A 22,808-nucleotide genomic window follows, 5' to 3' on the forward strand; every position below is an offset into this window, starting at 1 on the left:
GGGAGAATCCACAACACCTCTGGGCAACCCATGCCAGTGCTCCATCAACTACACAGTAGAAAAGTGCTTCCTGATGTTCAGACAGAACCTCCTGTGCTGCTGTTTGTACTCATACCTCTTGTCCTGGCACTGGGCACCACTGAAAAGAGCCTGGCTCTGTCCTCTCTTCACTCTCCCTTCAGGTACTTGTATACACTGACGGGATGGCCCTGAGCCTCCTCTTCTCCAGGCTGGGCAGTCCCTGCTCTCTTAGCATTTCCTCATAGGAGAGACGCTCCAGTCCCTTCATAGTTTTTGTGGCCCTTCACTCAACTCTCTCCAGCACATGCACATCTGTCTTGCACTGAGGACCCCAGACCTGGACACAATGCTCCAGGTGTACTTTGTGTGAAGACATGTGGCCCACTACAGCGTGCTCAGGGTGCCACATCCCCCTGCCCACCACCTTCCTGGGAGCCCTGCCCTGCAACGCCAGCCAGCCCAGGACTTCCATGCCTGTCCTGTGATTGCAATGTGGTGATGCAGTCAGCTGGCAGGGATGGCGCAGGCAACACTACACAGACAGCGTAAGCACTTGGATGCTGGCATGGCGCTAACATGCACGTGTGGGTAGTCTCTGCTTGCCACTCTGGTGGCATTAGTGTTTGCTTGATGTGGGAGCTGAAGGTGAGCAGATTGCACAGCCAGTTCACATAGCTGGATTTCAGCCATGTAAGTGAATGCGCCCAAGGTCAAGGAAGGCTGAGAAAACAAGAAATGTGACTATGTGCATGCAACATGCAACAGGCTGAATGAGCGATTATTTCTTACCTCATGTGCTGACTCACTTGTTTTCCTTCCCTGCCACTGGACTTGCAATGATCAGTTGTTATTAATTTTTAAAGTTCTTGGGGGGATGTAGGGCCTGAAGATATGTTTTAGCCTAAGTGACCTCAAGAGATTGTTATGTGTAAAACACAGCTTCTTCTGGAAAAATAAATACCAGTTTAATATACCTTCCTTTGACAGTGAAGATGGTCTAATGAAATGATAATATAATATGGGGTTGTTTAGGGTGTTCACTCTGTTTTTCTGTTTCAGCAAAATCTCCTGGCTTGGCCTTTGCTTCCCCTTTCATTATCATTCCATGAGCAGTATGAACGATGTCATGATGACCGAACTTTATTAAAGTCTCAAGTATAACCAAAGAGCATCTCTACTTGGCTGCATCCAGGCCAAGAGATTGGGAAAAATAAGCAGCATTTTTTTTAACATGCAATGGTGGAGTACACGTGAACCCCAAATACACAGTAGTTTTAGACCTAACTTGACTTTTTTTTTTTTGAAAAAGCTGAGCTCACCAGCAGGCTGCAGATAGGCCCAGTAGCCACGTGGTTATAGCAGCTTATTTTAGCATGACCTTGGCTTGCTGCTCTCCTCTTCCTGCCTGCATAGAGTAACATGGTGCAGGCTCTCGGTGCAGCCTGCTGGTGCATGGACCCTGCCAATAACAAAGCTGCTCAAGTGCCACAGGACAAGAAGCAAAGCCCTTGGCTCTTTTCTTCAGCCTTCCTAGGGTGTGAAGCCAACAGCAGCTCCAGTGATGCTCACCCACCAGGTACCTGGGTGGGATGAGGCCCTGGTGCACTCCCTGGAAAAGTGCATTGAAAGCTGAGCTTGCACTGAGGCTTCTGCACACACGAAGTGGTGAGCTGAACTCTGCGTTTAATTAAATGGGTCTAGATGGAGAGGGAACAGGCATGCTATTGGGCAAGCACTGCAGTTCCCATCTTCTGCCATGAACCAACACCTGAGAGTACTGCTGGGAAGGCATGCTGCTCCAAAAGTGCTTCCTTGCATGGCTGCAGGGAATGGTGCAGCATTACTTAGTGACCTGAGAGATTTGCACAGGGATCCCATTCCGAGCAGAAGCATTTCATGTTTGTGCAGGAGGTAGGTCCTGTTCATTGGCTAAATGTGTCTGGTATGGGGTTAGATCACGTGTGAGGTGAGACCAGTCTTGATAATGCAAGGAAATGCTTCCAGCAGGGCTTGAGAAGATCCAGTGTGTCTTGTAATTTTTCAAATACCACAGGAGAGGCTCAGATTTAATCCTTGACTACACCCTCTCTTCTTTGAACAGCATCATTTTAAAATGGGCCTTGAAATGCATTCGTGCTATAAGAAGCCTCAGCAACTCTCCTGGAGAAACGGTTGAACTCTCCTGCCTGTGTGAATCAGACCGTTTGTTTTGCTGAGGAGTTATGAAAACAGATGATTCACTCATATGAGCCACTTTTCAGCAACTAGTCCTTAAGTCTGTAGACATGTGAGTAAACAACAAGAAGCCCTGCAGAAGGGATACCGACAGTAACTCCAGCTCCAGTTCAGGCTTTCCTTTCTCTGTTCTGTTCAAGTTCCATACCAACTTCTGCAGACTTTAATTGAGCTGGAGTGAAGAACCGTCTCACTTATAAACTGGGCTGCTCTGGAGGGGCAGCCCTTGATACCAAATCTGGCCTAAGCACCCATGCACCTCTGTCCTGACCTATATCTCAGCTGTGCTCTGTATTGGCATCATCAAGGGGGACACTGGCAAGTACAGTGAAAGCAGCAGGTTGTAATCTCTCTTTTGGCCTCTCCAGAGCCTCCTAGCAAAGTTCTGACTGCTCCCTGTCCTCCTCTTTGTTTTTACATTGTCCCACGTGGAGCTCCATCAAGTCAAGGCACTGTTGCCCCAAAAGGAGGAGGCTGGATGGGAGCATCCTTGTGGCATCTAAAACCTTCCCTTTGTCTTCTGTGTTGTGCACTGGACAGATAGTTTGCCACATACTTTTTCGCTCTTCCCATTATCCCCTTTCCTGCCTCTCCCTCCGCTTCACCAGACAAGGTGGGGAGGTTTTGTTAAACAAAGAAATCAGTCAGGAGAATGGACAAACCTAGAAGCCTACAAAAAAACATAAAAGTGAGGCATGAGAGCCAGTGGTACCTTCATCTCACCATTACCACTAGTTCAGTGGGCACAGACTGGAACACAGCAGGCTCCAGGAAGCACGTCTTTGCTGTGCAGCAGACAGAGAACTGGCACAGGTTGCCCCCAGGCTGTGCAGTCTCCTTGGAGATCTCCAAAAGCCACCTGGACATGGCTCTGGGCACACTGCTCTGGGTGTCCCTGCTGGAGCAAAGGTTGGTCCAGAAGGGCCCAGAGGTCCCTGCCGGCCTCATTCATCCTGTGATCCTGTGTGAGGTGTGTGACATGGACATGTCACCATAACAGGTAGCTCTTGTTAGTCTCGCCTCAATGTTGACAGATTGAGGCCCCACGCTGCTGTGCAGATTGCCCGCAGTGCATGGAGATGCCATTCCCATTGCCCATGCTGGATGTGAAGGTCACTTAGCAGCTAGTGTTCTCCACGGATAAGGTGAGGATGCTGATGAGGAATAGCAAGGAGCTCTCTGAATTTATCAGCTGCCCTGCAGCATGTTGGACTACACTTCTCTCACAGCTATCTTGTCCTGTTGCTAGTGGTCATTCTTTGGGAGGGTGTTTATTTTCTGTCCTACTTTCAGAAAGATGACCTCAAAGAGGCTACGGAGTGAATCTCCTAAAGACACTAGAAGCCAAGTATCAGACACGGCTATTAGTGTTTTCTTTTTCATTTAAATATCACATGCAGGCAACACCTTTACATATCCTCTAAAGCTTTTGCAACAGCAGCATGTAAAACCATAGCAACAAAGCTGAATGATTGCAATCTCTGCCTGGCCATGATTTCTCCACCCCTGCAGTTTGGGCTGAGGGAAGCAATGCACTTCCTGGCAGGGTGGAAGGAACCTGTATCTCAGTTGCTGTGCAGTCCTAGCACTAGACACAGTGCCCTAGCTTATTCTGCCCAGTTGTTTTCTTTTAAGCTTTTAGGGTCGGAGAAACTGCTTGAGTCCCTCACTACTGAATGCATCCTGATGACATATGCTCTTATCTCACAGACACAATGGGTTTTCCTCACAGCTTTGCTTATGCTTGTGCTGCATAACAAAATTTATTTAAAATCCACTTTTTTTGTTTGAATATTTTTCCTCTCACTTTAGTTATGACTCAAAAATGTTAGTTTGCCAAACATATTTTCCTATAGTCACAAAAGACCATTCCAGATGGGCCATTCCACTGTCTGCACTATTTTCACTCTTTCTATACAAGGCATTAAAAGAAGTGCACCCTGATGTGGGTCTCTGATGTGAAGAGGGAGTGATCATTAGACAGTTATAATAATATCTAGAGATAATTTTCACAAGCTATAGTCATTTGGGGGCATCTAAAGACCAAAGCAACAGCCAACAGTCCTCTTTTAATAACAGACTTCGTGTGAAACTCTGCTCTGAAATCTTTCCATTGGGTTCAGCTGTTATTACTCCATATCCCTCTGTACATGTGCATGAACAGATTACTCAGCTCTGGCTGCCCCTGCTGGAGCAAGGGTTGGGCTAGATGGACCCAGGAGTCCCTTTCAGCCTCAGTCATTCTGCGATTCTGTGATAACCTTTAGAATCAGAGACTCATAGAATGGCTTGGGTTGGAAGGGACCTTAAAGGTCATCCAGTTCCAAACCCTCTGCTGTGGGCAGGGTTGCCACCCATCAGACCAGGCTGCCCAGGAGCCTCTGCTGCGGGCCAGCATATGCAAGCTCCCATCTCTCCAAGAGTTTTAACTTCCAACTCTCAGACATACAACTCCTCTGCTTCTATTTAACCTTACCCTTTACCCTTAAACCTTGCCATGGCTAGGGCTTGAACCTATGGCCTCCTTGTAAACTACCTTGAACCTGACCAAGGTGTTTCAACAAAAAGGCTGCCTCTCTGCTGAACTAACAGAGACAGAAATCCTGTGTGAAAGAAGGGAGTTAATACCTTTTCTAATGTATACTCAAAGTGTTATAATAGGTATAACACACAACTAAGTCTCAGGGTTTCACAGAAAAGCAGAATATCACAATCGCTGAATCAGAAAATGTATTTGCCCTGGAGCAAAAAAAGGCCCAAGAAAATAGGCTAAGTCCAAAAACTGTAAACATCGCTCCCTGAAAGATGGAAGAACAGTTACATAAGAAATAAACAACTGAAAAACGATTACCTCTCTTTAAAAGAAAATCCAACCTATACAGAGCAAGATATCAAAGCTGCTAGTTGTGCTGAAAACCATGCTTTTTGGTGGGAAAGATGTACAAAACAGCAATCACCATGCTTTGGGTGAGTACAGAAAGGAAATTAAGTGATAATGAGTTGCTTACAGAAATGGCCATCAAAAGCAGAAGATGGAAGTCCTGGAAAGGTGGTAGCTAGCACATGCTGGCCCACTGCAGAGGCTCCTAAAGAATGTGAGAAACAGGTAAGAGATCTAGAAGAACAGGTGCAAAACAAGAGGTAAGGGAAAGAGGCAGTATCTCTAATTGCCAACAGTGCTATGAGAAGTCAGAGAGCTGGAAAACATCCAAATATGTATTAAAAGAATGGATTATAAAGGAAAAACAAAGTAAAGAAATAATTCAAATGTAAGTAATAGATGTAATCTTGACTAATTTTAAGAGAAAAGGCTTTGGCAGTCAGAGTTAAAGAAAAACTATAATAACATAATGGCCTTGGTAGGTCTCTGTGTTTAACTGGGTGATCTTCTGAAGAACAATTTGAAAAGAAGCAAACAGGCCTAGGGACAGAACTGCTGATTTCACAAGTGTTCTATTAAGCTAATGTGTAAGTAACAGGAGAAATCTAGGAGGAAGGTAAAAAGTTTGAATCAGTGGGGAAAATAATGAAATGCTACCAGCACTTTAAGTATCGGTAGTTAACAATACAGCATATCAGTAGCTAAAGGCTGAAAAGATTGTGGGTTAAGGCTATATAAAGGTGTATATAAAGGTTTGAGGTCTGAGAGGCACAGTGAATAATAAAATATTATGATTTAGCCAGAACAAAAGAAATACTGAAGGAAAATACTGAAGGATAAATATTAGAGGATACTCATATCTCTTCAATAATGATGCTTAACAGCTATATTCTTTTGTTTCTAAGAATTAAGACTATACAGGTACTCTTACAATCAATGAATTATATATATAGTTAATTGCAAGGTGAGGCAAGGCAAGGCAGGGCAAGGAAACAGTAAAATTAGTGTATAAATACATCTAAAATCAGTATTTAAGTGCATCAGCTGCTGATTACAACTGAAGTGTAAAATCTGATGCTTTACTTCAAAGAATGCACAGAAACAAGTGATGGAGAATAATCCAGAAGGTGATTGAGTAACCTGGAAGCTTCTTTAAAGGGAAATGTCCCAGCTTGTGGGACAAAGATTATTATTAATAATCATAGAACCATAGAATCGTTTGAGTTGGAAGGGACTCTTAAAAGCCATGTGGTCCATCTCCCCTGCAATGAGCAGGGACACCTACAGCTCCATCAGGTGCTCAGAGCCCCGTGCAGCCTGACCTTGAGTGTCTGCAGGGACGGGGCATCCATCACCTCTCTGGGCAACCTGTTCCACTGCCTCACCACCCTTATGGCAAAAAACTTCTTCCTTGTATTCAGTCTAAATGTCCACTGTTTTAGTTTGGAACTGTTTCCCTTCGTCCTATCATAACAGACCCTGCTAAAGAGTTTGTCCCCTAATCTTGTGTTAATCTTAGTTCAGAACAGAGCAGGCAGCTAAGCTTCATGCCTGCTTGACAACATATGCAACTTTTGTATATGTATGTATGCCTATGTGTTTCTACAAGTATGTGCCAAACAGGACTGCCCAGGAACAGACATGAGAGGAAGCCGGTTGAAAACCCGTCTATTGGCAGCCGAGGGTAGTCATTTCCAAGATACTCCACTTGCAGCCTAACCTCCAGGGTTGTGGCTCCTCTCTCCTTACTGTAGCCCAGCTCATTGTCCTGCACTTGGGAGCTCCTCTAACAGCACCTGGGATCTCCTTTAACAGCATGCAGCAGCCTGTCTGACTCTCAGATTTCACCAAAGCAAACAGAAGCAGCTTGCCAGCTACCTTGACTTCGAGGGACCCAGCAGAGGGCATATGGGAAACTGCCAGAGAGAAGTGGGGGATCAGAGGGGAGATGTTCCCAGCAGCTCACCTCCATGCTGGGAGGTGTTTGTGTACAGAAAATCATCCAGAAGAAATGATAGCAGTAACCATGACAATGTCAGCAGCACGGCACTAGCAGGGCTTCCTTGGGGTTAACATTTCCCAGTACCAAGAGTATTTCTCCCTTTTTCTAATGTGTTCTGTTGATTCAGTGGTAGTCCACGTTTGCTTTATCTTCCTCAAAGCAGAGCTACCTGTGCATCTGTTTTCTCTGCAAACTGCTTATGCAGATCTACCTGTAAAATACAGATATTTTTTACAAAGAGTCTGTCCCTTATGCTTGTGGAGCACTTTGTGAATGTCTGCATCTCCACCCTAATCCCCCTCCATTGAATGTCCCCACCAGAGCCAGGAACCACTCCTGACTAAAGCTGAAGTTGTCTCACTTCACTGAACATGTTGCTATTTCTAAGGTGTGACTCAGTGCTTTTCAGTTAGTTGTCATCACGTGCTATTTGCTGAGAAATAAAATCAACATTAATTAATTCTTCTCGCTCTCTCTCTCTTTTTTTTTTAATATAGACTTTTGTTTCCTGCTCCAGATCACGGGTGATGTACACAAACATCAGAGTTTGGGGAGGCTGGTCCTGGCTGTGTTTGCAGACCTGCTTCTTGCAGTATAGGCTTCGTGGTCACTGGAAACCATGGTCCCAGTGAAAGAAATGGAAATCTAAACAATAGGAAGAATCCAGGAGAGAGGGAGAGAAAGGCTCTGTTCTTTGCTTATGGCAAAAGACAGGGGAAACGTGAAACAAAGCAAGGAGAAAAAGAACAGATAAAGAAATAGAAGACCCATATGGGTGACCTAGTAGAAGTGAAGGAGCACAAAATTCTTCCTTTTGGGTGCTAACAGTGTGGAAGACCTTTTACAGTGCCTGCTCAGTGCTCAGTCTCTTATGAAGTATGAAATTGCGCTAATAAGTTATAGCACTCAGCGTCGTACAGGATGACTGATGTAAGCTGTCAGCAAATGTTTGACTTTCCAGGTGAGATTAGATTTAGCATTTACCTTAATATAAACAGAAAGAGTGCAGTCAGAAAGCACTTAATACAGGCAAGTGCTCAAAACCTTGTGCAGGCTGGAGGCTACTAGGAGATAGCTCTCTTCCTTTCAAGAGTATCACAGTATTATCCAGTGGAGTTTCAAAATCTTGATTGTTACTGGGAATCTCATTACTGAAGGAGACAGAAAAGGTAAATTTCTGTTGCTAACTCTTGATTTCCTATCAAACTAAGTACTGAATTTTTTGTTCTGAATGAAAGAAAAAGCATAGAGATTTGCACAAAAAAAAGAAGTTTCAGGAGAATTCGGGTTTGTATTTTCTTATAGCTGGCTTACTTTCATTAGATTGCCTTTATCCCATATGTTTGAGTGTGTGTGTGTATAAATGTACAGAGATCTACATGCATGTGTACCCGTGTCCTCTGTGTGTGCATGCCTGTTCTGTGTATGCTGACATCATAAGGCTATTCCAAGAAGCCAAGGAAGGTAGATCAATACATATCTTTCCCTTTCCTGGTTGAAGAACATTTTCTTTACTCTAGTCTTTTACCTCAAGAAGATAATCAGTGTGCCTTGATACGGGTCAGGTAGGCCCCCACTCACTGGACTTCACTGAGGCACACTTGGCTTCCACAGAATGGAAATGACCTGAGTAAGGAGTAGGACCTCCTTAGGTCTCTAAACATATTGAAGCACTCCAACATAGGGATTCTCAACTGGTCTAAAACTGGTACAACACTTTCATCAGTAGGTGTTATTATTTAATCCCAATAATGCAGACAAAACAAAAAAAAATGTAATTGTTATAGCATAGATATTTGATTAAAATAAGTATTATGTTGTCTTTAGTGGCTGTAACTTGCAAGGATGGCTGAAATACGAAACTTTACGTGGGCAGTGGAAGATATTTTCAAGGAAACTTTTCTCAATTACATGAATGGCTGGAGGAAAAACATGACAGAAGCGGCAGATGAACTGCAAGCCAGGGTTGACGCTGAAAATTTTGACTATGTTATCCTTTATTTGATGGTGATGATTGGAATGTTCTCCTTCATTATTGTGGCGATCTTGGTGAGTACTGTGAAATCCAAGAGGCGAGAACACTCCAAAGACCCTTACCATCAGTACATCGTAGAGGACTGGGGTGAGAAGTATAAAAGCCAGGTTCTGAATCGAGAAGATCTGAAGTGTGTGATCCATGAAAACTTTGGTGCAAAGGACAAAACAAGCCCTGGATCACCCTGATGTTTCAGAAACATCAGCAATGAGGAAATCATGAAGCCACATGTAGGGAACTTGCTGGAATTATAAATAGCTGTGAAACTGTTCATTAGATTAACACAGGTTGAGCTGGAACGGACTGAAGAAATGCTGAAGAAATCAACATAACTGTTTCCTCTGAGAACTTTGACACAGCTGCTCTGGTGAACACCCAAGAAAAATGCATGCCTGTGATCTGCTTTGATATTCTGTTCTTCAGGAAAATAAAGTTGAGAGAGAATAACTTGAATTTTTTAGCAATTTTTTGAAATCCAGAAGCAGATCTGGATTACTGAATAGTAGGCCTCAGAAGAACGGTAGTTTTCAAGTGCTCAAAAGTGCTGATTCAGATCCAAACTGTATGACATAAGCCTATCTTAACATAACAGGAAACTGTATAATAAAATATCAAATCTTCTATCTATTGATTGAACAATGTGTTATGGTATGAATCACAGGAAGTAACCTATGTCTACACACATTCAAGCCAAGCTGTTATTTTAATGACCCATCTCCCATTTCAATTTCATTGTTCATTGGATGCAAAGAATGATTCACAGCCTTCTGAGGAGGCCTGTTTTATAATAATAGCATAGCCAGACTAGAAGTCTCATCTAAGAGCATGTCCTGGATGTCCAGAGCAGCTTTTAGAGGGTCACTGTCTTTCTTCAAGTCCATAGCTGTCCAAACTGTCTCTTCTGCTGTTCCTTGGCTCTCCAGCCAAGGATTTGTCTATCTGGGATTGCTTGCATTCCTATCAGCCAAGGCCCAGTGCAAACCACTGTGCTCTTGCTATGCAGCTTTCAGAGGAGGGGTTTCTATGACCAGCTATCAAAGCTATTCCATTGCTTTGCTTCCTAAGGGTTTCCCACGTTGGGTACTAGTGTGCACCAGTCGGAAAATGGGCTCTAAAGATGGTTTATCTTCTCCTGTGCTGCTAAAGTACCACGATACTGGCTGTCAGGGAATAATTAGAAGCAGAGCTGGTAACACTTCTACCATTAAAATGCTTTTCTTTTTGTAATGCTCAGGGTTTAGCTCCCATTCATGTCGCGAGACTTAGGTTGCTTAAACTTAAAGTTCTCATTCTGGCTGTTATTGTGTGAGCTTCTTGTATATTTTTAAGAAAGTTTCTCCTGAAACACTTCAGCCATGCCTGCCGCTGCTTTCCCAACAATTTTGTTTTACTCATAGTAAGAAGAAATGAGGAAGAAAGGAGTTTCTTTTCTTGGGAAGTTTTGACTTGTTTTGGAGCCTGGTCTCATGATTTGGCACCACAGTTGTTGTGCTCCAGAATATGCATTTTGCTGGCATAAATAATAAGTCTCTGAATTATCTCGATCCACAGCTCTTGTTATGGCTCTGCCCCCCTCCCCGTGGAAGGACTTTCCTTATCACTCACTCTTGATGCCCACAGGCTGGAAGGGCACGGTTAACGTGCCCAGCAAGAAGATGAAGGAACTCTGGTGGGCATCAGGGCCACATGCTACAGCCGTGCTTCAGCTGGGGAAAGAATAGCTTTTGGCAGAGAATGACAGCAGGGACAGCCCCAGAGAACCTGCCCAGGTGTGCCAACATCATCAGCAACAACTGCACCTGCTCAGGCTCCGCTCCCCACCAAAAGTGGCAGGCAGCTTCCATAGCTGGCCGTGCCCTGGTCCTGGCTATATGTGGGTAGCTGTGACACTGAAAAGGGGATGAGAACCTGGGTTGACTCTGCCCTTGGGACATGTGGGCAATGCCTTCGGTCAGGCATGTCTAACCTGTGGCTCAGTCCAGCTTGCAATGCAGCCGCCCTCTGCCCTGTGCCATCATGGCAGTGGCTCTGCCCCACTGAATGGCCTGGCCCAGCCATGGGTACGCACCCATCACTGGGCACCAGCCAAACATGGGTGTGAGATCCGCACTGCGTGGGCTGAAACCAAGGCACATGGGAGGGCACAGGGCAGTGCTAAATGCTAATAACTGCATGCTAAACACAGCCCAGTGAATGGTGAAAAATATGCAGGGATGCTTTCCATTTTGATAAGGGAATTTGAGAATAGGAATCAAGACTGCAAAAAAAAATCATCAATTTTTGGGTATATTTGCGACTTCATTTTCAGTCAACATAAATACGTTACCTGCAAATTTTCAAATGTAATGTATAGAGTTGCAATCAGACATTCAACTCAAAAATCTGATCGTGTCTCTTATAAGATCTCCCTTACCAGAGAGAAGTATCTCTCCCTTCATAGTCATGCCTTATTCATGGCATCGCTTTTGGCAGTACACACATTCGTGAACAATTATTGTCAAGGATGGAGCACAGGAAGACTAAAACTTCATCAAAATCTCTGACAAATACCTGGAGAACTCACTACAAATTAAAACCACCGCTGTCGAACCAGACTGATGTGTTAGTTTCACAGAACAAATATCCCACTAGTTTTATGTTTTTGTTGCTCTCTCTTAAGTTTTAATAAAAGAAAAAAATAAGTTTTGTGGCTTAGATACATTAACTATATTACACACAAGGGCAGCTCCAAAAGTACTGCCTCCTATTTTATCATGTTGGCCCATGACATCAGAGTTGGATGTGGATGTTGGTGGTGTGGCAGTAGAAGTTGAACCTTCCCACCTATATTCCATTACATTTTGTTGTCATGAGACTGATGGCAGCAGAGGGGCAGTCTGACACAATGGTGTCTGACAGGGAAGTGCGTACAGAGCAAAGGTGTGTCATTTAATTCCTCCATGTGGAAAAAATAGCACCCACTGACATTCATCGACGCTTGCTGAATGTTGATGGACGCCAAACAGTGGATGTGAGCACAGTGAGAGTGGGGTGATGCATTTCAGCAGTGGTGACAGTGGGTCACCTCCACTGGTGCAGGTTTTGACGAGTGCAGCATGCAGGCTTTTGTTCATCACTGGTGAAAATGCATAGTTAATAGTGGTGGCTGTGTTGACAAACAGGGTTTTGTAGCTGAGAATTTATCAAGTAGTGTTATCGTGCTTTTTGTATCTGTTGCAGTCTCCATGGAAATAAATAGGCATTACTTCTGGAGCAGCCTACATAATGTATATGCGGCCCAAGACAACTCCTCACTCAGTGCAGCCCAGACAAGCCCAAAGGTTGCTTTAGCTCAGATGAAGAGAGAGCCCACCTAGCACACTGTCTCACGGGGTGGTGCTGCCTTTAAAGCCGTTGTAGGGAACAGCTGTGAGAAAACGAAAGCAAAGCTTTCCACGGGGAGCTTCAGAAACTGAAGGACTCGCTAACAGTGCGCACATACTAAGTAGTCAGCACTCTTTACCCATCGACCAACCCAGCTCCGACGCTTCCTCCCCCAGCCCGCTGCCAGGACAGACAGCCACTACGCCGGGCAGGAGAAGGGGCTGCCGGGCCGGGCCGGGCCGGGCGCTGCTGGGAGGTGTAGTTCGCCTTGCTTTCCCGCCCACAGCAATGGCTGCCCGCTGAGGTAGGGAGACGTGCTGCTGGGCCTTCCCCCACCGCTTTCTCCCGCGCAGCTCCGAGGCGGGCGGGCCGGGCGGGGCCCTGCGGCGCGGTGCGGCCCCCCCCGCCCCCCAAGCCCGGCCTGCTCCGCTGCCGACCCCGCGGCCTGCCCGGCCCCGCACGGGCCCTGGGGAGTGAGGCGGGCTGCAGGGCGGCCCAGGGGCTGCCCAGGGCTTTGGCAGCCAGGCCTGGGGTGATGGCCGCCATCCAAGGTGGAGTCGTGCGATGTGCCACTGGTGTTCTAGGGTGTTGGCCTGGTCAGTCTTATCCAGGTGCCACTGACACTTCTGTCTGTTTTGTGCTTTACTTGACAGCATTTGGAACACACAAGGAGCTGCCAGAGGAATTGTTAACATTTTCATTTCAGCTTCAGCAGGTAGGAAGGTCTTAGATATCTATGTTTTCATGTGCCTGGATTTGGTGTTAGCTTGGGAATTACTGTATGAGTGACACTGGTATAAACTGAGTGATTGCACGGGTCTTCCTATACAAGCAGGATGCGGAGCTGTTGGAGAGGGCCCAGGGGAGAGCACAAAGATGCACAGAGGGCTCTAGCATCTCTCATGGGAAGATACCCTGAATAAGCTGGGCTTCTTCAGTCTGGAGAAGACACCGGGGAGAACTCATTGTGGCCTTTCAATACTTGAAGGGAGCTTTTAAACAGGAGGGAGACTGACTTTTTACGTGGTCTGATAGCGATATGCGAGGCGGAATGGCGTTAAACTAAAAGAGAGGAGATTCGTGTTAGATGTTAGGGGGAAGCTCTTTCCTCAGAGGACAGTGAGACACTGGCACAGGCTGCCCAGAGAAGCTGTGGTGCCCCAACCCTGGAGGTGCTCAAGGCCAAGTTGGATGGGGCCCTGGGCAGCCTGAGCTGGTGGGGGGCAGCCCTGCCCACGGAAAGGGTTGGGACTGGTTGGGCTTTGGTGTCCCTTCCAAACCAAGCTTTTCTGTGGTTCTGTGGGATCTTGACTGAAATTCTCATACAGGCTGTAAAGGTCTGACTGCTTCTGACTTACTATTACCATTGCATCCTATGACAGTGGTTTGTGATGGATCTTAGTGCAGCAGCTCTGGCTCACACTTGCTTCAACTGTGTTTCTCTATAGCCTTTGGGCTGTGCCATATTACTGTGTTTTCCCTCTACCCAGTGGTCATCTTTTTCTTGAGGAGTAGGCATGATCATACCTTCCAGATGTTAAGCCTGATGTGTGATGCTGCACGTCAAGTGTAGAGGTAGATCCCCCAGTGATTGTCCAAGTGGGAAGCGTGCATTTTGTTTCCTAAAAAATATGCAGCAAGAGACAGGTGGAATTAAACCTCTTTTGTTGCTCAGGGAATATTCAGTCATCACTCCATTTAAATACCTCGGGAGCTCACTGCTTTCCAAGACCTTTCTGGTTACTTTTATAGCGTCTCACAAAGCAGATAAGAAGTGCTCCAAAATCCCCAGTCAACAGAAATATATCTCAGGTCCCCTTCTGTAGGGTAGGTGGAGTTATTAGCAGGCTGTCCGAGAGTCTGGGCTAAGACACCTTGAGTGGGATTGTGAGTTCCTAGTTGCCTGGTAGGAGTTTTCTGGAGCATGCATCCCAGTCAATATTCTGCTGCTGCATAAGAAAACAATGGCATGAGTGGCTGGGCTATGATGTGGTCGTTGTGGTGGAGCACAGCTATAATTCAGTGGCTGAGAGACCTGGATTCAATTCTGTGCTCTGCCACTGACTGAGGCCCAACTCTTCAGTCCACATGGGGTGGTCTGTGTTGCACAATGTTGTGCAGAGATCTGGGGCTGGCACCGTCTAAAAGCTAGCTCAGGGAATTGCTGCAGCCCTCCTTGGGAGCTCATTAGCCCTGCTGAGGACACAAGCCTCTAGGGCTGTGTTGTGACCCTGACTGCCGGCTCTAGACCCAGCAGACCTCACAGCATTTGGAACTGACAGGATTGCTGGTACAGCATTGAGGTGTGGCACCGGCAGACTCTTTCCTCCCTTTCCCTTCTGCAGCAATTTGATCTGCTTCATGGAGGTCTGAGTGTAAATAGGGTAGTGATAACGAAGAAAGCCACAGACGTGTGAGAGTGATGTCATTTTATCCCTGCCCTGCATAGGAGCGTATGAGTATGTGATGGATAGATCATGACGTCTCCAACAGGGCTTCAGGCAGAGCCTAGCGCTCCCGCTTCTTTCTCACGTGGCTCAGCATGAGATCTCCTTGCTTGAGTGAAGGTAACAGTGACCTTCTTTGGGGCCCGCTCTCCGCTCCCAGAAGGGCTGTTTGTTAAGGGAGCTTGCATTTTCTTGGGGAACGAACAATGCCTGACTATCAAGGTGTTTTGAACTCCTATCTTTGCCTTATCTGCCTCTGAAAAGGCAAACATGAAACTTCAGCTGCTTATTTGCTTGCTTGCTTTTAAGATATCACAACCTTGGAAGTACAGTGCATGAGCTTTTTACTTCTGAATTGGCAGCATCAGCGCTAACAAGCATTGTTTTTCCAACGTGAAGTGTGTCTTGCCATTTTTTCCTCCTCGCCCCATGTCCCAGCTCCACCCATTCTTTTTCTGTCTTGGGATTTCAACTGTCTTCAATAAGGTCTGCATCAGAATAGAAACCAGAAGACTCCAGAGGTGAAAGTGGGAGAAGTGCTTGACTACTGGAGGCTGGTGACGTAGGACGTGGAAATACAGAGTGGCAGCTTCCCCGTTCAGTTCCAATCGCAGAAGTCTCTGTAAGGACAGACCATCCGAAGTGTCAGCTCTCACAGGAATCATTTTGGACTGAAACACTACAGTTCAGAACAAAGAGAGAATTTCTTTGTTTGCTTTGTGACTTCAGTGCAGCTACTCCTAGCAGATACAAATTCAGGCAGATTCATGCTTGTGTCTCAGCAGAGCAGAAATACTAATGAAGTGTTGTGCTGAATGTTTAGATAATTGACTTGCAAACAAGCATTTGCAGGAGTGCACACTGCGATACGCATTATATGCTGATTCTCACCCTGCAGTCAGACCCCACAGATGGGCTCACATGATGTTTGCCGAGTCTAGAACTTTTTCTGTACATAAAAATCTCTATAAAGCTCCATTTTAAGCATCATATGCCAGATGCTAGCATGATTTTGAATAGCTGAATTCATGCCCCTTTACAACATGTCACAAAACTGCTTCCAACTGAAGCACAGAATTTAGAGGAGTTTAGGAGAAGAGTGAAGACTGTGTATGGTGATGAAGCCTCCACCAAAGTCAGGAGTTTGGGATGAGGATACAAACCACAGTTGGACAGTTCAGTCCCTTCATACCAGGCCAGGGTTATATAACTTGGATTTCACTGAGAAGCACATGGTTTAGTGGGCATGGTGGTGATGGGTTGACAGTTGGACTAGATGATCTTAGTGGTCTTTTCCAGCCTTAATGATTCTATGATTCTATGACCGTGCACCAAGAATCACCTCTGATGGGTGATACTGGCTGTGCCCATCTGGCAGGGGTCTTTACATTTTAATGGTTGCTGAAATTCTGGAGGAAACATCAGAAGTTATAATGCCTTTTCTGGGGGGAGGTGAAACGCTACCGACTTGTTACTTCACAGCTACCCTGGCATTTTTTCAGTAGGAGAAGGGAGCTAACACAACTAAGGATCAGCACAGTAAATACTGGATGACAAGTTGGCTGCATCATTGCTTGGATACAGTTAGATGTTGCTAGCAGCGGCTGACCTCACAGGTTCTGCTGTTCCTGACTTGAGTCTGTCCTGGTGGGATATAATCCTGGAATGTCCCACAGTGTGTGCAGAGCTGAGTAGTACTGGACAAGCTGCCATCTTCAAGCTGGGCAATGCTCCTCTCAGGGCTTCTTTGGGAGGATGGGCCTATGGATAGACAGGAGAGCTTCCCTGAGCAGCTAAGGATGGCCAGCTCTCATACTGGTGCTGGGCCAGAAGAGCTCTGCTGCTGTGATCTCAGCCACATGCAGTAGCTTGGACCAGGGATATGTGTCCTGTGCTCACTGATGTCTGCATGCAGGACATGACAAACCCTGGGATGTGTTTTCTTCTCCTTTCCCTCTGCAGGCAATCTGTTGGTCTTTGTGATCACAACTTTTGCTCCTTGCTGAACAGATCAGTTGAGTTAAATGACTAACATGGGATAAGTGGGGAGAAGGGAAGCACGCCATTCTCAGCCCAGGCAATGGCAAGGAGTGGAGCACAGGGAGAGCAGGAATGTACACCATGTATGGAATCAGTCTGTTCTGACAGACTCTCCCAGTCTCTGCTTGGGGTCTCCTGTGATGTCCCTCCATGGCAGTGCTTTCAGGACAGACTCTGCAGAGAGAATTTTTGCAGCTAGGGTGGGGAGAGAGGGGAGAAGGTAGGGGATATCCCTTAGCTGGAGAAATACAGGTAGCTGTGAAGAAGCCAGCTGAGCAGCTCAGGAACAGCAGGAACATTTACTTGACTCCTTGTTTTCATTATGAAGGCAAGCCGGAAGCAGCTGTCATGGCGTGGTGGTGATTTGTTCAGCCCAGCTGCCAGTAGAGGTTTGGACTGAACTGTAGGCCTTCTTCCTTCTCGCTAGCAGTCACTCTGTTGATCCACCTGCAGGAGATCCCCTGAGGCAGTCAGGCAGGAAAGTGTCTAATTTGAAATCCAGCAGCTGAACTAGTGTCAGCACTGGTGGAGCAGCAGCAGAGACCAGAGGGCAGTGTTGCAGCTATGTGCTGCAGCCTTCGGCATCCCTCGAGCATTTCTGACTCCCAAAATTCAGCTCTGAAACATATATTGACCACCCGAGGGATCTGCTGACAGGTTGGTTCACGTAGGTGTTATGGGCTGTACAGAAAAATCAATGTGTTAGCAAATGAGAGAAAACTGGCAAATCATGCTATGTCATAGAATCACAGAAGGGTTTGGGTTGGAAGGGACACCACAACCCACCCAGCCCCAACCCCTGCCGTGGGCAGGGCTGCCCCCCAGCAGCTCAGGCTGCCCAGGGCCCCATCCAATCTGGCATTGAGTGCCTCCAGGGAGGGGGAGGATCCATTAGGCATTCAGGCTTTGAGCAGGGCAGATGGGCCTGAAATCCACAAGATGGCACTTCTGGGTGCACTTCGTCTGCTACATCTGGGATGTCAGTGAGGCAGCTTGGTGTGCACATGTGCCAACCCTTTGAATGCATCAGTGCTTAGTTTTCGGTTGGGCAGCTGCTGAGATCTGCTGTGCACAGTGAAAGCACAGCCTCCCCTCTCTGCAAGTGTGGCACCTGCCTGGGCCTGTCAAACCCCTGTCCTTCAGCAGTACTCTGCATGGACATTGCTCCTGTCATTCAGCTCCAAAAAGGTGCACACTGGTCATTGCTGAGCCCCGTGGCACAGATATCCTGCCAGGCGCTGCACTGCAGATGAGCCCGTCGGAGAGGTGCGGGCTGGACGTGCTGAGCAGAAACAGATGGGCTAATTCTTTTTAAATTTCCATTTCTTCAAGATGCTTCTGCCCCAGTCTGTGCCTTTCGAAGTGTGACACTCGTCAGTGCTGGGTGCAGCCTGCTGCAGGACAGTCACTATCAGCCTTCAGCCAAGATGGTGGCGTTTAACTTGAAGGTGAGAATGTGAACTTCTGTTCTTTGAAGGAGATGGCTTTAAGATGTGGTTGGGTGAGTCTTGTGTTAAAGTTGCTTCCCTTGCCTAGATGACGGCTTAACCACCGCACTGTACCTCAGGCTCAGAGGACTTGCAGCTTGGGGCCTCATACATTGAACCTGCTCACCTCTGCTCCTCTGGCTTTCCTCTTTCTAGGCTTTTCTCAGGCTGTTCTTTCCTCAGCACTGTTCCTTACCAAAAGGTGATTTCTCTGCTTTTAGTACGTCAGGGCCATAAGCATAAGGGTACATATGTAAGGCTCAGAAATGTTTTGAGCCTCGTGCACTACTAATTGTAACTTGTTCAGTTAGACTGTTTATCATAAAAGCAGAGCTTGCCGCAAGCCTTGGCTCTGCCTTTTCACAGAACAGAGCTGTGGCTTAAAGAGATTACCACTAAGAATGATGTTTTCTGCAGAACTGGGCTGGAGTGGCCAGATGTCAAAGGTAACATGTGGCTTGCGTAGATGAGTGCTGTAAGAGCCCACTTGAGCTCTCATATGCAGACTTCAAGGGGGCATGCTACTGGAGTATGGATGCAAGGCTTTTTTAAATTCGGTAGTTAAACGATGGGCAAACAACTTTATGAGGTGCTGGAAGGCCTTCTGAGGTTACAGGGGGCTACTGGGAGGCTTGCTAAGGGAGGACTTATGCTGTGAACCTGCTGTGCATCACGGAAAGGCCAGGCTGATCCTGCTGGCCAAGTGGCTCTTTGAAACAGGGTATTGGGAAGCTCGTGTACCTTCAGTATCCTTCTGAAATGACATCTTTCACTGAGTGTCTGTGCAGCTCTCATTGTATTTGAGTTCACAGTGTTAGCCGTTTGCATTTTATTTTCCACTCCATGTGCACTTAGAGTAGTATGCTTTTATAACATTGAAATACGTTGTGCAATTTTATTGGCTCCAGACATTAAAAACTCCTGAAACTGAATCATTGTAGGCTATGTCCTTTTTACATCTTTTGTGGTTCAAGGGTATTCATCTGTACTTAATAGTATAGACCTGGATAAATTGCAGAACTGTCTTGGATTAAAATTTCTAGGTGGACAAGAGTATATTCAGGCATTGTATCTGATAGCTGATATGAGTGCTTCCATCACTCATATCAGAGTTGTTCAGAAGCACTTCACTTTTTACAAGCACCCTAACATACTCAGTTCTTTCCCTTTTTCAACCCTAGGTTGTGCCAATGCTATGTTTACTGTAAAGATGACAAAAGCAAGAAAGCCCTGTTCAAAGGAGTTTCATATACAAACTCGAGTAAAGAGAATTTGATTTTGTCCTTTTCCCTGGACAATCTGCCTAGTTTAAAATTGCCTGCAGAAAAAAAAGTACGAACAGAAGAGCGTTACCATTGCTTTGAATAATGCCATTGTTGGAGGAAGCTATATAGCATCCCTGTAGATTAATTTTTAATTGTCCAAGCGTTCCAGTAACCGCTTAAATATATTGTTTTTTATTACAGGCTTTGGAGAATTTCCCATTGCTGATGTACATTTTGGCAGCTAAAACACTGATTCTTTGCTTAGCATTTGCTGGAGTTAAAATGTACCAGAGTAAAAAAATTGAAGAAAAATTGAAGAGGGAACGTGAAGAGAAATTGAAGAGAGAAGCAGAGAAGAAGGGTGATTGAAGAATCTCTCAGGTATAGAATTCATTTGACATCCTGGTGTTTCATAATGGCATTGCCATATTAATCCCATTATATTTTGGCTTCAGTACATTTGGATTGTGCGGTTAGAAGTATCATCATTATCTGAGTTCTTCAGTATGTGTCTCCTGTGATGCTTCACTGTATTTGCACACCTGTACCATGCCCATTCTTTGTAAGAAATGAAGTTTCTACCAGACAACTTGTCAGCCACTGTCTGGGGTTTAGGAGATCTTAGCACAATGTTCTTTTTCTGCTCTTAATTTCCTTGAATTTTTATGCCCAACCAATTGCACAGAAAGTCTTGATACATAAAGAAATCATTAAACTTGGGCAAAAACTGTGTGAGATGCGTGCCAGGCAGGATGGTGTAATAAGGCTCCTTGGCCTTAAGTCACATAGAAAAGAATCTCCAATTCCATGTTAAATACATGACAAGTTGCTGATAGTTCAGCTTGAAGGGCCGAATCTCATGCCGTGCAGCTTCCCAAGGTAATAAAACCGCTTCAGGTTATACATCATATATACTTCACTGAGAAAAAGTAGACATCTTCTACGTAAAAAGAAAGCAAAATGACCATTGGAAATGTAGTGAAGTTTTAGTTTTTCATCTGCCATGTGCTGAATTCCTTCCCACTATCTTCAAAGCTTAAGCAATCATTGGATCAAGTCTGTTAGCAGAATGAATGCGGTCTAGTGCTAAGATTATACTCCCTGACTTGTTTGGTATGTGATTTATGTATCAATTCATTTCACATTTCTCTGTTCTGCGGCAAAATGGGAATTCTATTCCTGCCTGCCCTTTGTAAACTCAGTGGGAGTTCGATATAACAATGTTGCACTTTATTAAACTAGAAAACTTACTTTCCCCTTTGGAGGTCGTCACCTCACATACGAAGACAGTTTCAGTTTTTAGAAATGTTTACTTGTTTTGATTTTTGATTATCACTTTAGTTTCGTGCAGCAGAGATTGGAAACGGTGACTAGAAATGGGGCCAGAAAATAACCATGGGAACAGAGTGTTTCATTCGCATAGGGAAAACAAGAAATACAGAGGTGTTTTTCAGGCTCCTGTTTACTTCACATTGAGGATTTGTGCCTGTGCAGACTTGTGCCATTTCAAACTTTTATTTTAAATTGGTTCAGGTAGCCACCGGAAAATGCTGTGAGAATACTTCTTTCGGTTTATGCTGGATAAGTCAGAGGAAGTTATATGGAGTTTTAGCGCTAAACGAATGAGAGGTGGGCGCAAGGGCAAGCTGCCCTGCAAGTGAGCAAGCCTGCTACTTTTAATGAGCAAACTTCACTGTGCTCTGTGTGCAGCGTTAGGCCCCAGGGAGTTCTGCCTGGCAAGGGCTGTAGCCCGGAGGATTGCTGCACCAGGGTAAGGAGCTCATCCCACGAGACCTCGTGGTCTGGCATGTGACGCTGACCTTGCTGAATGAGTGACATTAAAGCAAATCTGACCAAAGTCCTCTTAGTCACTCAGTGTGGCCCACCAGAGGCCAAGTCTTTCCTAAATTCTGCCATTTCTAGGACTGTCAGCGTGTCTTTCTATAATGGGATTGCGAGAAGGGGTGACTTCTCCTGCCCTAAAAATGTTCTCCTGTGTCAGCATTGCGGAGCTGTGATTAGCTCCGATTGCAGCCTGCCACGTGGGCAGGCAGATTTAGCCCATGTGCTGCTAGCATATCATGCCTGCTGTTCTCACTGCTGTTTCCCCACCCTGCAGATTCTGTGACACTTGGCAGCTTGCTTGGATTCCTTTCCTGGGAGAACGAAGGCTTCTTGTAGATGAAGGATATGTCCAAGGAATAAAACCCTCCAGAGTAACATTCACTTAAACTGTTTCTCAACTTTTTGTATGTACAGCAAAATATCTAAGCTTCTATTTATGCAATAAAGAAAACATTTGTAAAAAAAAGTAGCGGTCTTGGTTGCTGCTTAATTAAATGCTACAGTTAGAGCTGCAGAGGAGGCAGTTCTTAAAGATTAGCTGCAAGAAGGAGTCTGATTTTAAAAAGAAAACACTCTTGAGTCCATCATGGGTGTATACAGGGTTTATGGTCAGACAGAAGGGATTGGGAAGGACTCTGTGCAGCTTCTTCAAGCAACTGCAGGGGTGCAAACATGAGGCTTGTGGGCTCTCTATTGAATCCGAATGAAAAAAACAAAGATAGGAGCTTCTCAGGGCAGTCTTTTTCAAACCTGTTTCCATACCTAGCACTTACTTCAGAGTAATGCCAATCATAGCATCAGTATGAAAACCTTTGAGGAAGTTTAATACGAGGAGGTTTCTTGTATTATTTTGCTTTGTGTAGTGTCCGAGGACCGTGTATGGCTTTCTGTTTGCTACTTGGCCTAGACAATAGAGACAGGTTTATTACCATTAATAGCCATTCCTGCATGTTCTATAACTCAAAGCCTTAAAGGGTAGGCACACTCAGTCATGGTAGGTTAATCAACAGAGTAGGTTGTTTGCACAGAAATAAAGTCTTAGGCATGTGCAGCAGTGGTAACAGGTACATTTACCTTCATATTTCCTTTATAAAGCACTTCTAGATCCTTGTGTTTTCTGGAAGTGAAGGCGGATGTGAAATCTGACAGTGGGGTGGAAGGAAGAAGACAGGAGGAGGGCCCTTGGA

The 22,808-nt window shown here is 45.6% G+C and overlaps 2 protein-coding genes across 4 annotated transcripts; both read left to right on the forward strand.

Moving 5' to 3' along the window:
* Positions 7,667-9,763, forward strand: KCNE2 (potassium voltage-gated channel subfamily E regulatory subunit 2). The gene is made up of 2 exons (XM_021384896.1): positions 7,667-8,308; positions 8,967-9,763. Exon 2 carries the CDS (start codon positions 8,985-8,987, stop codon positions 9,360-9,362), a length of 378 nt encoding a protein of 125 aa, XP_021240571.1. The 5' UTR covers positions 7,667-8,308; positions 8,967-8,984; the 3' UTR covers positions 9,363-9,763.
* On the forward strand, positions 12,621-22,087 carry SMIM11A (small integral membrane protein 11A). Of its 3 annotated transcripts, none has more exons than XM_021404993.1 (5): positions 12,621-12,841; positions 13,191-13,252; positions 18,357-18,472; positions 19,978-20,157; positions 21,896-22,087. In XM_021404993.1, exons 3-4 carry the CDS (start codon positions 18,452-18,454, stop codon positions 20,143-20,145), a joined length of 189 nt encoding a protein of 62 aa, XP_021260668.1. In that variant the 5' UTR covers positions 12,621-12,841; positions 13,191-13,252; positions 18,357-18,451; the 3' UTR covers positions 20,146-20,157; positions 21,896-22,087. The 3 variants fall into 3 exon arrangements, with proteins under 3 accessions (XP_021260668.1, XP_021260661.1, XP_021260675.1); XM_021405000.1 differs by lacking the exon at positions 12,621-12,841 and adding an exon at positions 12,976-13,088; XM_021404986.1 differs by lacking the exons at positions 12,621-12,841; positions 18,357-18,472 and adding an exon at positions 12,931-13,088.

This window comes from Numida meleagris, chromosome 1, assembly GCF_002078875.1.
Source record: "Numida meleagris isolate 19003 breed g44 Domestic line chromosome 1, NumMel1.0, whole genome shotgun sequence".
NCBI classification, from domain to species: domain Eukaryota; kingdom Metazoa; phylum Chordata; class Aves; order Galliformes; family Numididae; genus Numida; species Numida meleagris.